This window comes from Phascolarctos cinereus, unplaced genomic scaffold, assembly GCF_003287225.1.
Source record: "Phascolarctos cinereus isolate Bilbo 61053 unplaced genomic scaffold, phaCin_HiC Scaffold_3;HRSCAF=262, whole genome shotgun sequence".
NCBI lineage: Eukaryota > Metazoa > Chordata > Mammalia > Diprotodontia > Phascolarctidae > Phascolarctos > Phascolarctos cinereus.
Window position 1 is genome coordinate 67,695,610 of NW_027555736.1, and position 15,492 is coordinate 67,711,101.

Consider the following 15,492-nt stretch of genomic DNA (forward strand, 5'->3'; position numbering starts at 1 on the left):
GCAGCTCTTAAGTAACTAAGATAGCTGCATGGGGGTGGGAGGTGGGGAAGAGGAAGCCCTATCTCTCATCAGGCTGCCATGTGCTCATGAACGCATGGCACCTTTGCTTGATTTTTCCTGATCTTAAGCAACTGAGTCTTCTGGGATTCAAGTGAGACTGGCAGAATCAGTAATTGAAGAGGTTCTGCCAACAACCAGGGCAGGAGTAGCAGCTGTTGCTGAATCTGGTGAGGAGTAATCCCCCAGGTCAGCAGTGGGTTCACCTGAGGGGTGTTTTTTTTTAAATTTTTAAAAAATTTATGGAATAAAACAAGCATTTCCATAACATAGTACAAAAAAAAAAGATGATTGCACATGAAACAGCAAATCTACTATGCACGGCTTGCTATTCCTCTCAAATATACAACAAAATTATCATGCAAGTTTCTTTTTTTTTCTCCTCCCATCGGCCATAGAGACGGCTACATTAGACACAAATAGGTATATATGCATAAAATTATTCTATATATACATCTATTTTTCAGTTCTTTCTCTGGATGCAGATAGTGACTTTCTTCATATGTCCTTTATAGTTAATTCAGGTATTCATAACAGTCAAAATAACTTATTTGCTCAGTCATTCTTAAAGCTGTTACTGTATACAATGTTCTCTTGGTTCTGCATATTTCGCTTTTTATTACTTCATGAAAAGCTTTCTATGTTTTTCTAAAATCACTGAGCTCATAATTTCTTAAGCACAGTAGTATTCCATCACGATCATATGCCGCGATCTGTTCAGCCATTCCTCAATTGATGGGCATCCCTACAATTTCCAGTTCTTTGCCACTACAAAGAGAGCTGCTACAAACATTTTAGAACATATAGGTTCTTACCTTTTTCCCTAATTATCTTTGGAAATAGACCAAATAGTGATATTGCTGGGTCAAAGGGTAAAGATAGTTTAATAACTCTGGGTATAATTCCAGATAGCTCTTCAAAATGTTTGGATCAGTTCACAATTCCACCAACAATGAATTAGTGTCCCAATTTTTCCCTATCCCCTTCAACATTTGTCAATCTCCACTTCTATCATTTTGGCCGGTCTGGTAGGTATAAAATGATATCTCAAGGTTGTTTCAATTGGCATTTCTCTAATGGGGGATGTTTTTTGTAACTTCCATCCTTGCCATACCTTCCCAGGAACTATCTTTTTGTAAGAGCTAATTCATAAGGAATTGGTTAATAAGTATTGACACTGAAGATAAGTACTCATGAATAATAATAATAATAATATATAATAATCATAACAGTATTAGAAAATTCCAGCCCTTCAGACTTAACTCAATGATAGAATCCTGAGGAGAGAAATAGTTAATTGAGGACCCAATTCATCAGTAGGAGTGGGAGTAGAAACTGGAAGAGTGAGCCCAGAGAAATTGCTACAAATATGTCATCTCATTTGATCCAACAACCCTATGAGATAGATACTACAGGTCTTATTATCTCCATTTACATTTGAAGCAACTGATGCTGAAAAGTGAAATGACTTTTAGGAGTTGTACAACTGTAGAAGGGCAGAATTTGAATCCAAGTTTCTCCTGGCTCCCACTCTAATGCTATTCCCATTACAGTGCTCTGTAACAGATGTCCTAAGAGATGAAAACAGGATTGGAAAGAGGAGGGTCAATTCTCTCACCTCCTAAACCCATGTAATCATTGTTACCTTACCATGAGGTAGATGAAGAAATTACAACAATACCACCTCAGCTCTCTCAAGATGTACAGGGCAAAAACATTAATCTTGGCTCCCCAAACACCTTTTCACATATCTGGTAATAAAGGGCACCAGACAGCCAGAGAAGGCTCTCTCCCTTTAATATCCATGTGACCATAGTCAATTTCCTTAACCTCTCCCAGCCTCAGTTTCACATCTACAAAATGGAGATAATTATATTTGCGCTATATATCCTACAAGGCTGATGCGAGGATCAAATAGGATAACGAGTATTAAAAATTTTATAATCATGAAGTACTCTAGTTAACACATATTATGTGCATTGATCTATGGTCTTTTTGCTCTACAGTAATTTTATAGCTTCAATGATCCCAACTCACCTCCTGCACACACACTAGAAGGCTCCACCGCTAAGATTTCAATGCAGGATTTCTTCAGGATCTAGAAAGCAAATAGTTGGGAGCATAAAACAGTCAGAGCCATAACCAGGAATTGTTGGGTCCAGGGCAAGTACCTAACTAGACCCAGAACAAGCAGCAAGAAGTAAGTCCTTATTTACCAGGGCTTGAGGCACTGCCCAGCACCCTCTGGTGGTTGGGAGAAAGAAGTCCTGAGATACTGGTGAAAGGTTGCTGCAGTTTGAGGGGAGGAGAGAGAGAGCAGGACACTGTGGAGGAACCTCTCGCATCTCATCATCTGGTAACTTCCTATTTTAATGAATTTTTCTTGCTAACTAGTTCCTAGGCTCTCATTTCTCTTTTGCTAAAGGATCACAGAGCTGTCAGGACTTTTCAAATGCAATACCTTGGGGTAAAGGCTGATAACCCCACCCTGGTTATGCCTCTGAAAATGGGGATTCATTTTTTCAAAAGTAAGGAAAAAGCCCACCATCTTCACTCATCTTGTACTCACAGAGTCAATGACGCCTCGAAGGGCATGAAATCCACCCGTAACAGGGAACACGTGATCAATGCTATCAGCAATTGTTGATAGCTGCAAAAAAAAGAATAACGAATTGACAGAAAAATTAGAGGGTGAATGTCCAAGTGTTGGTGGAGATTTACACTTCTCAGTATTAAGTACTAACAGCTATATCCTCTTTTTTCCCTATCAATACCTAATAGCTCACCCTTAGGGATATTATTTATTTTAACCTCACCCCCAATAGTAAGGTTTTAAAAAAAATTACTCAAATTTTTATCAACTGAACAAATTCCCTTCTTCAGAATCCTTATGGATTTTGGGTTTGTCCAGCTTGGCTGAAGCCAAAGGAATTGAAGTATAAATGAATAACTGGCGTGGTGCTATTTTAGGTGATGGCAATTTGAGAAGAAAACACTGCTTGGAGATCAAGGCTTAAGGATGAGCCTCCCTGAGAGATGCATGGAGATCCTTGATGGAGATATAGGGAGTGCTGTAAAAATCAAAGCGTGTTTTCCAAGTCCTGAGCGTATAGGAAGGAAATACAAAATCAGGGGACATGAGCAAAGTTAGTACCCAGAATCATGTGGGAAAAGCTAGTTAGGGAATTTTAGGGAGCAGAGCCCTGGAAAAACCAGCTGAATTAGTGATTTAGCTAACTACTGAGAATAGCTTCAACTTCTGGTCATTGGGGAAGGACCTCAGTGCACTAGAAACTTCAGAATCTCTTCAAAAGTCTCCCTCTCCTCCCTGGACATGCCTTGGAATGGGGGGAGCGGTGGGGGGGGAGCCAAGTTATAATGAATCCAGGGAGAGTTTAGAATGGGCTACTCCTATGTTTAAACCTGTCAAAATAGTTGAATTGTGTGAGACTGTGTTCCTATACATTATCACAACTGTATATCATTTGTAAGTAAGCAAGTATTTATCGAATGCCTACTATATGCTGGGCACTTGACTATGCTAAATATCAGATCACTACATAAATTAGTTGCTGTTGTTATTGTCATTGTTATTATTATTTCAATTGTACTGACTTTAGGGCGGCTGGGTTCCTGAAAAGTTGGGAAATAGAAGAATGTAAGAAGTAGAATCCAATAAGGCTTGATGACCATTTGTTGGGATATGTTGTAGAAGGGATTCCTGTCCAAGTTGGGGTTGGACTAACAGACCTCTGAGTTCCCATGTAACCAGGAGTGTGCTGGTAAATGTTTAACAACCAGATTTTTTTTTTAAAAAAAAAGTACATATAACATACTTTTAATTTTAATCTGTATTATTAACATTTTCTCCATGACTTTATTACGTTTAGACCATCACTTCTTAAACTGTGGGTCATGACCCCATCGTGAAAAAATGTGGCAACAGTAAATGGTTTCTGAATGTGCAATGACCAAAAATTAAATCCATCATGTAAAGAATCCAAGGTGTTTCTGGTAGTGCTTGCCTGTGTTGCTTCTTACAACTTCACTGCAGCCTTGGTTCTGAACACAAAGCATGCCCACTTTGCAGTGCCCATACCCTCGGGCCATGCCACAACAAAAAAAGTGGAAAAAGTTGAAGAAGCCCTGGTTTAGTCAATCAACAAAATAATAATCAAGACCTGATAATGAATTATATGAATTTCATATCTATCTATCTATCTATCTATCTATCTATCTATCTATCTATCTATCATATGAATTTGCAGATTTCCAAGATGTAAGTGCTCACACTGAAAATGTAATCATAATTAAATTTAATAATAATAAGAAGAAAATTTAATAATAATAATTGAACTAGCTCTAGCCCAATCCTGGCTGTAACTCTGAGATCTTGAGACTTGAAGCATCTACTTGACTTCATGTCTCCTTAGGAAGAGTTAATGCAGTTTCCAAAAGTACCCAACTTACTCGTGAGGAATTACATACCACCCTTTTGCACTTCAAGGTCTCACTGACTTTCTTAGAGTGAAGAAATCTAGTATTTTAAAAGTTACTATTAAAGGTATGAATTCTACCATAAAATAGCCATTGGTTCTGCTGCCTGGGCATCTTGGCCAACAAGGGAGAACTCAAGGACTTTTGTTCCACTTTACCTACCTGTGTCTCGTTGAAATCTTTGACTCCCACGCAGTAGACAATAGCCCCGAAGGCCCTGGCTCTGTCTGCCTGAATGAAAGAAACAATCGAGTTTGAAGCTCAAGAAGGAACTTTAAACAATATTTGAAGCTCAAAAAAATGTAATGAATTGTATGGAAATGCTGTCAATGTCAGTGGTAAATAAGACTTACTTCTTTCTCTGCAAAATAAAATTGTTCCTCCTGCAGTTCTCCATCTGTCAGGGCAATGATCACACTCGCAGTATGGAGACCTGTCAACAATGGGATCAGCACAGGAGTGGAATTAGGCATTTTTGCAGTGGGGCAAGTATCACAAGCCGTGCATAGGGTAAATGGCATGATGGACGCCCACGATGGCTGCGGAAGGTGGCACACTGAACCAATTAGAATAGACAGAGACCCTGGGACACCAGTCCAGGTCACTGACAGGGAAGTTAACATGAGCAGGCGGAGGGGATGGAGAAAAGGAGCTCACCTCTGCCAGCCATCTGAAAGCTTCTTATTTTAACTAATTATTTTTGGGAACTAGGTGCTAAATTCTGTTGTTTTTATGTTGCTGAAGGATTGTGAGTGCTGTTAGCACCCTCTAAATATGGCATCCTCAGAAACGGTCCTATTCACTCCACCTAGTTCTGGTTCTGGTCTGATAAACCAATCTTCTGTTAGCAGTTAAGAAACATTCTGTCTGTAAAGACTCCATCATCTTTCCAGTCACAAAACATTGGTGATGCCAGTTGAAGTGAATAGAGGGAATCTTAGTTTCTTTCTTTTTTCAAAGGAAATTTTGGTTTGTTTACTTGGTGAGACAATCTGATCATTTGTCACAAAATGTTATGAACTAGAGACTTAATGGGGGGAGTAAAACCTTATGGGTAAAACAGCCCATTACCACTTTTTGTTTTTAAATCTGTGCTGGGAAGGGAATGAGAAGTCCTGTCAGTCCTAAAGGGTTAGACTTTAGGATCACAGACCTAGAAGGGACCCCCAGGGGTAACCTAGTTCAGATCCTTCATTTTACAGATGAAACACTTTAGCTCAAGGAGGTTAATTCACTTGCTCAAGTTTACATGGCTAGGAAGCATCTAGAGTCAGGATCTGAACTCAGGTTCTCTGACTTCAGAGACAATTTTTTTTCCCCAAAGCACTCCACTGGCCAAGTTGCATTGTGAAATATTTCATTCAAATTTTCACAAAGTGCTTGGTTCTATTTATGTAATTCCTCCTCAGTACTTCCTTCAGAATTAGAATCTGTTTCCTGCATTTAAGGATGACATATTCTTTTGAGCTGTCCAAGGAAATCGGGGGAAAAAAGTCAGATATAATCTTGTACGGAACCATTCACTTAGTTAACTTATCTAGGACACTGAGGGCATGTCCATACTTCAGTATCAGTTAAGTCCCCTTCTCTGTTCCGCACCCCCCCCCACTTTTTTTTAATCTTTCAAATGCTGTTACCAGTATAGGCTAAAGTTAAGGGGACCATTGATTCTGACAGCTTTCTTCTAGTATCTTCTTACATTATGTGGATGGCACAGCCATAAACACTTAAGGTCAACAGAACTCAAAAAATGGAAATGCTTTATGAATGGAAAGATAGGAATGCATCTGTTGCAGCTGGGAACAAATAAAAAAAATCAAAACTGACTATTGTTAACTGAATTCCTGTGTTTAATTAGTTCCCCTGACACCCTGCTTTTCTTCTTTGGCACTGTTTAACCCGAGCTCCAAGGCAGGGAAAGGATGTCTTCCAGGAAATGAGAACAATGATAAGGAAACACACAGGTGTCCTACCTCCATAGTTTTCATGGTAAATCTGCTCATTCGCCTATAAAAAGAAGAAGTAAGAAATATATATTTTAGGTCTTCCATTAAATCCAACAAAGGCAATAAAAGCAGAATTTGTAGCCCAAGATGAAATTCCCAGGTCCTGCAGTCTCTACCCTTTCAAATCCTTTATGCATGAATGTGTCTCCTCCGGGCACTTCATACCGAAGGACCTCTAGACCCCGACGGATTGCTTCTCTGTAATAAAGAAATAAAATATAAGGTTTTTTTTTTAATGTTTCTCTTCTGACCCTGACGCATTATAAGATAAATGTGTTGCCCCAAACTGCTTGGACAAGAAAGAACACTATCAAATGGCCCTGGTCTACTAGGCCTCTTTCTAACTGGCTGCATTGTTTTCAAAGAAGGGTTTCGTTCTTGGCCTCTAGTCAGTCCGTGGTTGCCATCACAGTAAAGGGGGATGGAGGCAGGAGGCAAGGGTGGAGGACAGAGAGGAGCTCTAAATTGGGGACCTAATTTGTTTTGTTCTGTGAAGACATCTTTGAGAGTCCATCAAGACCACTCAGTCTAGGGGCTGCAAACCTTCAAAGAGCAGGGCTTCATTTCCTGCCCTGTGAATGAACAAGTACATATGTTCTATGTTACTGATTGTTTCTAGAGGCAACTGGTGGCACAGTGGATGGAGCCCCGGGCCTGGAATCTGGAAGACCTGAGTTCAAATGCAGCCCCTGACATTTACTGGGTCTGGGTCTCTGGGCAGGTCACTCAATCTCTGTCTGCCTCAGTTTCCTCAGTTATAAAATGGGGATAATAATAGCACCTATTCTCAGGGTTGTTGTGAGAATTCAATGAGATATTTGTAAAAGTGTTTACCAATAGAGGGTACCATAATAAATGCTAGTTATTTTTCTATTATTATCATTATGCTTACAAGTGCTTATTCCCTTCTTTTATTAATGTTGTATTTTGTGATTGCAATTCAGCTGAAAGGACTAGGTTTGAAAAAAAACAGTTGTTTTTTTTTTGGTGAGGCAATTGGGGTTAAGTGACTTGCCCAGAGTCACACAAGTATTGAATGTTATGTATCTGAGGCTGGATTTGAACTCAGGTCCTCCTGACTCCAGGGCCAGTGCTCTATCCACTGTGCCACTTAGCTGCCCCTGAAAAAAACATTTTTTAATTTAGCAGACATCTACTATGTGCCAGGAATTGTGTTCTAGCCAATGGGTAAACAAAGACAAAAAAACAGGAGTCCCTGCCCCCAAGGAGCTTACATTCTGTGTCCTTTCCTTATTTCTCTCTTCCTGTTCTACTGTTCACCTCCCATCCCTACCCCACAACTACTCATTTCACTTATTTTTATCTTTCACTCCAGAAGCCCAAGGTTCTTCAGCATTATGCCCTCCCTCGCTCAGGTTTGTGCTATAAAGCCATACAAATCTCTAGCCAATGTGTTTTTAGCTCTCTGAATTACAAATAATCTTTTTTAAAAAATCACCAAAAGTTGGAAAACCAGAACTTTCTTGTAAAATATAAATGCCATTTAGCAACAATTCTTGGGTTGTTAGCAGCAACATAAACTTTGTCAGCTGCTATTAAAAGCATATGGGTTGTAAAGCCCAGTGATGATCCGGGCCAACACAGTTGGCATATATGAAGACTACTCAATGAACAGATTGAGTGGTATGCTGGGGATGGCTGCCAGGCAAGGCAGAGTAGAGGCTTGGGGAGTTATCTAGGGAAAAGGCAAAGTTGAGCAGTGGAAATTCCACTGCATTTGAAGTCAGAGGACCTCAAATACTTACTATTTGTGTGTCCTGGGGCCCCACACTGCCCCTCTGTCAATGGAAGAGGTGGGATCAGATGATGTTTAAGGTCCTATGGAGCTCTAAATCTATGATTCTAAATCCTGACCTGCTCATGACATTACATCTCCAACCTCCAAGTCTTTGCATAGGTTTCCTCTTATGCAAGGAATGCACTTCTTCCTCACTCCAACTGATAGAATCCCTTATATATTTCAAAGCTCAGCCCAAGTATCACCTCCTCCTGGAAGCATCAGTAGCCAGCACCATCCCCCAGACATTACTTCATATATATTTGGTATTTAATTATCTATATACATATTTTCTACACTCTCCACCTATGGAATATAAGCTCCTTAACGGCAAGGAGTTTCTGTTTTTCTCTTTGCATTACTAGGGCCTAGCACAGTGCCTGGTATGTAGTAAATACTTAAAAAATGCTTTTTGAATTTAATATATGGTTGAGGGGAAAAGCCCCTCAAACAACAAAACAAACACTGGTATGTTTTTGGGATCTAGATAAGGACTTATCTCAAAGGGGTAAGACCATTATCAGTCATTAACACCTTGGCTAGGATGAATTTATCATTTGCCTGTCAGAGAGGAAGTCCTATGGAGATTGGACCTAGGAACGGGAAGGGTTTTTTTTTTTTGTATGTTTGTTTTTTGTGAGGCAATTGGGGTTAAGCGACTTGCCCTGAGTCACACAGCTAGGAAGTATTATGTATCTGAGGCAGGATTTGAACTCAGGTCCTCCTGACTCCAAGGCCGGTGCTCTATCCACTGTGCCACCGGGCTGCCCCAGGAAGTTTTGATTGGTTGTGGAGGGAGGAATGAGAAAAAGACTTGAATCACGAGAATTCACTGTTCAACCTGATGTGGATACTGGCAGTCTAGGGGGATATTAAAGGGGAGATGAGAAGTACTGAAGACAAATTTTATCTGTTTCTCAACTCTGCCCAGAGCCAAGTTAACCCTACAGGTGCTCTTCTGCCTTATCTCATGTAGATACTACTTTTCATCAGTTGCAATCTTTTTATCCTGAGATATCTGCATAATTATCTCAATTCTCTAGCTGAATCGCCTCCATGTAGACATGGCCAAGGATATTATGAAGTACTCGCCTATTTTCTGTTAACTTCATGATGGTAGTTCCCTTGGAGGAGAAGACAATGAAAGACATCCGCAACATTGGGCTAGAAAGGGAATAAAATATTTTGTACAATAAAATTATGTTTGGTACATTTTATGGAAAAGAAAATTTACTAGCTCATCTACCTCTGATTTCACCTCTTTGAAATAGTCAATAGTAGGAAGTATAAAATGGGTGTGACTCATGTCTTTTCTTGACTCCCTTCCATTTTGGTTCAAGATAAAGGAGAAGGGGCCCTGCAAAATCACTCTCCCCTCCACCTACCTTCCCATCCTCCACCTCCAAACTAATTTAGAGCGGAGACAATCTTGGGCCTTAGTACACTAAACACAGGCAGAGTGAATTGGGCTCAGAGAAAAGGGCAGGATGCCGTCTTTCTCTAGATGCTATCTTTTCTACCACTGCCACCACTAGCACCTCCACCACCACCACAACCTTTGCAAGTAACAATACTCAGGTGCTCTCTAATAATCACAGCAATTTAAATGAATTTTCTAAGGGATGAATCTGGTTCATTTTGCTGCCTACCCTGCCTTCTGGTCTTCTCTCCCCACTCTCTATCCTCCTCTTGCCTCAAGGGTCCTCTTCTAGGCTCAGTCCCACTTAAAAGACAAGTCTGTCTATGTAATATAATAAGGACATAAATGTTAGCTCCAAAGAGATGGAAAATCTGATTTCAACTTTGAAAAACTGTACCTTATGAATTTTTCAGCCAAACTTTCAACAAAGGAGTAAATTTCTGTCCAGTGATGTCTCACGCTGCCTGACCTAAACAAAAACAATGGTGAGTTGGATTATGAGATTAATTAGAAGATCCAGAAATCATTGATTTAATAGATCCCTGCCATGTTAGTCCTCTGCTATGGCAATGTCCTTAACTTTAATAACTTTCTAGGAGGAGAAACGAACCATAGAATTATCTGACTTAGAATTGAAATGGACCTTAGAGATCATTTAGTTCAACCCTCTTGGGTTATTGATGAGAAAACTGAGGCCTAGAGAGATGAAATTACTTGCTTAAGGGCACTAAAGTAATAAATAGTAGAGATTCGAAGCCAGGTCATCTGACCTAGTGATCTTTCTACTCAATGATGCTGCAAGATCAATTTACTCCATGATATTCTTAATGAATGATCTCTGGGAATTTATCTATCACAAGAGCTGGGCTAATAAAGGAAGTAGCCTGGACCAGCTGGCTCCATAGTCTTTCTTAGGAAACACTGTTAATGGGGAATAGATAGGCTGTGGATTGGAGACAGAGCTTCTCTATCATCATTCACTTCTTTTCTCGCTCAATAGCCAGAATATCATCATCTTAGGCTCTTCACATCTCCATCTATAGATTCTTTATCCTACTTGGCAAATACATATACTATATGCTGTGGTCATATGTGTACTGAAAAGTAGAGGGAGAAGTCTGAAAAATGTTGTAAAAATAAGATATTGGGTGATCTTTCCTGTTCATGTTAATAATCGTATTGGTGTCTGGATAGTGCTTCTAGATAGTCATCAGATTTTCCAGTCCATTGATGTCATCTCACCCTCAAGTCATTATTGAGAGGATGGTAATTGTCCTCATTTTAAAGGTGAGCAAACTGAGGAAAGAGAGGTTAAGACACTTGTTCAAGATCACGCAGCTAGAACTAGAACTCAGTCTCCTGACTTTCAGCCCAGTGAGTCAATAAACAAGTATCTTCCAACCCTTTTTAGTCCGTGACATGCATGCAGACTTGCCAGGATTTAACATGGGGATATCACTTTTATCTTACTATATTGATAATCACTCATTTTTTCTCAGAGATTATAAGCTCCTAGAGGGTAATAACTATGTTATATTTATCTCTGTTATTCCCCCACCCCCAGAATCCAAGACAGTGCATTATACATAGCAGGACCTTAATAAATATTTGAAAAGTGAATAAATGGATACTTTAGGAATGCCCCAAACATGCTTTCCTTCCCTTCCTCCTCTCCACATATCTCTTCCACAACTTCACTAACTTTTCTTTGCTCTCTCCCCTCTCCAATTCTGGAACCATGAACTATGAGCAAATTAACTCCACCGTTATACCTTATTATACATTATTACATATACATTATATATATTACATAATATATCATACATACATTACATACATTATGCATTATTACATATACTTGGATAGGATTTCTCAATCTATATCCTTGTGGCTCCACTTACCATTTCAGTAACTTTCTGCACCAAAGTATCCTTATCTTGCCACACTCCCTTATATGTATATTGTGTCTCCAATTGAAATGTAAGCTCCTTGAGGGTAAGAACAGTCATTGGTTCCCCCTATGGGTTAACACAGTGCTTGGCACATAGTAAGCTATTAATAAATGCTTTTTATTCATTTAACTACATATTTGTCAATATAATACATATGAACACACATGTATGGAGCAGCTAGGTGGTGAAGTAGAGAGAGCACTGGATCTAGTGTCAGAAAGACCAGAGTTCAGATGTGACCTCAGACATTTACTGTGTGACCCTGGGCAAGTCACTTAACCCCTGACTGGGTAAAACTGGAAAAGGAAATGGCAAATCATTCCAGGATCTTTGCCAAGAAAATCCCATAGACAGTTGGTCCATGGGGTCACAAAGACTGAACAACACAAATGAACAACAACAACACACACAAGTAAATACACACATGTGTATTTTGGGGACCCATGATTTCATTTGTGTAGGGAACTGCTAGTGTGAAAACACCAGAGCAGATTGCCAACTTCTTAGAGAGTTGCCTCGGGCAGTGAGCAATTAATCTTTGATTGCATAGCTAGTGTTATTTCAGAGTCAGGACTTGAACTCAGGTCTTCTTAACTGCAAGGTCAGTTCTCTATGGACTGTCCCACAGTACTTTGCACTAATATATAGCGCTTTATATATGTTTGACTCTAATAACAACACTGTACTATAGGGATTATTAATCTCATTACGCAGATGAGGAAACTAAGGCTTTGTTGTCATTTAGTTATTTCGGTCGTGTCTGACTCTCGGTGACCCCATGCGGGATTTTCTTGGCAAAGACACTGGAGTGATTTGCCATTTCCTTCTCCAACTCATTGTACAGATGAGGAAACTGAGGCAAACAAGGTTCAGTGACTTTGCCTGAAGTCACACAGCTAATAAGCGTCTGAGTCAGAATGACTTTGTGACTCTACATCCAGCATTCTGTCCACTAGGTCACAGAGTCTGCATACAATGGCCAACTTTGCTTCTTTCTCTGTCATAACACTCTTTAAAATTTTCTAGCCTAAAATTGGCAGATGGTAGTAAGAGAACCCAGGATGTTCCAGTTTGCTGTGGATTTTCTACCAAAGTCATCCTAAAAAAGTGATCGGCAAAGTTTCCTGTTTCTTTTTTTTAATACATCCTGAATGCCCATCAGTTGATTTAAATTCAATTCTACAAACATTCACTAAGTGCTTAGCAAAATAAAAGCTGGCATTTATATACCATTTTATGGTTTTCTAAAGTCATATGATAATAGATTCAGAGCTGGAAGGAACCTTGGAAGGCCATCAAGTCCAACCCCTTTATTTTACAGATGAGGAAACTGAGGCACAGATCTGTTAGGTGATTTACCCATAGCAATTAAGTATCTGAGGCAGGATGTGATGAGTCAAGCCTTACTGATTCCAAGTCCAAAGCCCTACCCACTACCCCTACTGCCTTTCATCAGTGGATCCTCACAACAAACTTCTGAAGTAGATGGTACAAATATTATTGTCCCCATTTTCTAGATGAAGAAATTGAGGTGATTTGCCTAAGGTCATCATGTAAGGAATGGTGCTAGATACCGATTCTATATAAAGCAATATGAGCCTGCCCCTTCAGGAGCTTACATTTCAAAGTACATGAAACACCCATGAATACACTGGTCAAATACAGTGCTTAATATTAGCTCCTTTGTTTGAACATAATTTATTTTTCTTTTCTGCTCTCCTCCCTTCCCCTACTGCCCTGTAAAAGACTTGAAGTGGAACCACACAGAGGAGAGTAAACATCAAATACAGATGATAGGAAAAGCCAACATCTGCATCCCTTTCATCCTAACCTAATGCTCTAGGAAAGTGGGACAAGCATTGAGGAGATCTTGCATGCGATTGCTCCAGATGTGTGCAAAATGGTGGAACTGGGGATAGCAAATGTGTGAGTGGGGGAGGGTCAACTAGGGATAGTACCAAGTCTTGACTGGAAGAAGGGTACCCAAACAGTGTTGGAGAATGAAGAGGAAGTAGGCAGATATGACAGAGCAGTAAAGAAAGTGGGGATGCTTTAGCCCACAAGAGAGGAGATTCAGTAAGAACAAAATTATCTTGTCTTAAAAGTGTTTTATTGTGAACAAGAGACTAGCCTGGTTCTATAGAGCCCTGAAGGGATGCTGGGCCTGATAGGGAGAAATTACAGGAAGGCATATCGCTTATGACGATGGACTTTTTTCCAGCTGGAACTAGCTGGATATAGAATGGGCCGAATCATGAGGCAGTGACCTCCCCATTGCTGGAACTGTCCCAGCAGAAGGAGAATATCCATCAGGGTTCTTATATATAATGGGAATTCTTACATTGAGTGGGAGGTTGAACTAAATGACCCCAAATCTCTTCTAGCCCTGAGATCCTGTTAAAAGTGGTGTCAAACACAATCCTCATTCTGTTCTTTGTGTGTGGAAATGTTCATGTTTACTAAAGTTCATTAGAATTTTTTTAATCCTAAAAATAAAAGATTTTATGAAATGATGAAAAGATGACTTTGGCAAAGATCCTTTCAATCCCTCTGAGATAACTGGGATGCCTAAAACAAGATGAAAGAAAGGTCCAGAGAAGATGAGAAAAGATGAGAAGATTTTTCTTTTTTAAGAGCAAACCCTACAAGTTTGGTGCCGGATCCTGTCTTCCTCTGTGTTCATCTAGAATGAGTTTTAGAGTTGGAGCCTCCTGCTGCATTCCAGAACCCCAACGTAACATGCCTTGCAGCTACATCATTTTGGATATTCTGCAGGCCAATGCTAAAAGGCAGTACTGTGTGCAGGGAAAAGCTCTGGCTTGGGAGTCAGAGGATTTGGGGGACTAATCTTAGCTCTGCACTAGCTGGGACTTTGGGCGAGTCATTTTCCTCTCTGAGCTTCACTTTCCTCATCTGTAAAATGGGGGGATTGAATTAGATGACTCATCCAGCACTAAAAATTTTGATTGCTTGAATCACACATAGTAACCCTCTCCAATCTGGGTTCTGATCTTACCATGCAATGGAAACAACTTCTATCTCCAAAGTCACCAGCAACATTTTAACTATCAGATCTAATAGGTTGTTCTTTATCCTCATCCTTCTTGACAGAGAGGGAAAGAAAGAGAGACAAAGAGACAGAGATAGACATAGAGAGAAATAGAGGCATTGAGCAAGAGAGAGAAGCAGAGAGACAGAGACAAAAGACAGAGACATGGTGACAGACATAGAGAGAAACAGAGGGAGGGAGAGAGGGAGAGAGAGAGAGAGAGGGAGGGAGAGAAAGAGAGACAAAGAGACAGAGATAGACATAGAGAGAAATAGAGGCATTGAGAAAGAGGGAGAAAGAGAGAAGCAGAGAGAGACAAAAGACAGAGACATAGTGAGAGACAGAGAGAGTAATAGAGGGAGGGAGGGAGGGGCAGAGGCAGAGAGACAGAGACAGAGAGAAACAGAGAGAGAGAGAAACAAGAGAGAAACCAAAATACTTGTTAATGAATTTGTTTACAGACAAAAGGGCTAGGCTAGCAGGCAGGCATTTGTGTCCTTCCCCTAAAAGGTCTGCTGTAAGTACTCATTCTAATGAATAGGCCTGGATTTCCTTATTCCAGCAGCCCGTGTGATTGTGATTGTGATTGCGTAAGTGGTAAGTTGGGGCTAGTGCTTTCCTATCCCATTTACCTCTTTTCTCTTTCGATAGCCAGAACAACAATATTCTAGCCCCTCCACTTCTCCGTTGATAGGTTCTTCATCTCCCTTGGC

At 40.1% G+C, this 15,492-nt stretch overlaps 1 protein-coding gene across 1 annotated transcript in view; it reads right to left on the reverse strand.

Moving 5' to 3' along the window:
• Positions 1 to 15,492, reverse strand: part of ANTXRL (ANTXR like) — a 100,666-nt gene that overhangs the window by 67,788 nt on the left and 17,386 nt on the right. The window contains exons 2-9 of the mRNA XM_020996800.2: positions 10,176 to 10,247; positions 9,451 to 9,522; positions 6,677 to 6,758; positions 6,528 to 6,561; positions 4,908 to 4,987; positions 4,717 to 4,785; positions 2,627 to 2,707; positions 2,095 to 2,155 (exon numbers count right to left, since the gene is read on the reverse strand). Coding sequence (XP_020852459.1) covers positions 2,095 to 2,155; positions 2,627 to 2,707; positions 4,717 to 4,785; positions 4,908 to 4,987; positions 6,528 to 6,561; positions 6,677 to 6,758; positions 9,451 to 9,522; positions 10,176 to 10,247 — 551 coding nt within the window. The remainder of the gene's footprint in view (positions 1 to 2,094; positions 2,156 to 2,626; positions 2,708 to 4,716; positions 4,786 to 4,907; positions 4,988 to 6,527; positions 6,562 to 6,676; positions 6,759 to 9,450; positions 9,523 to 10,175; positions 10,248 to 15,492) is intronic.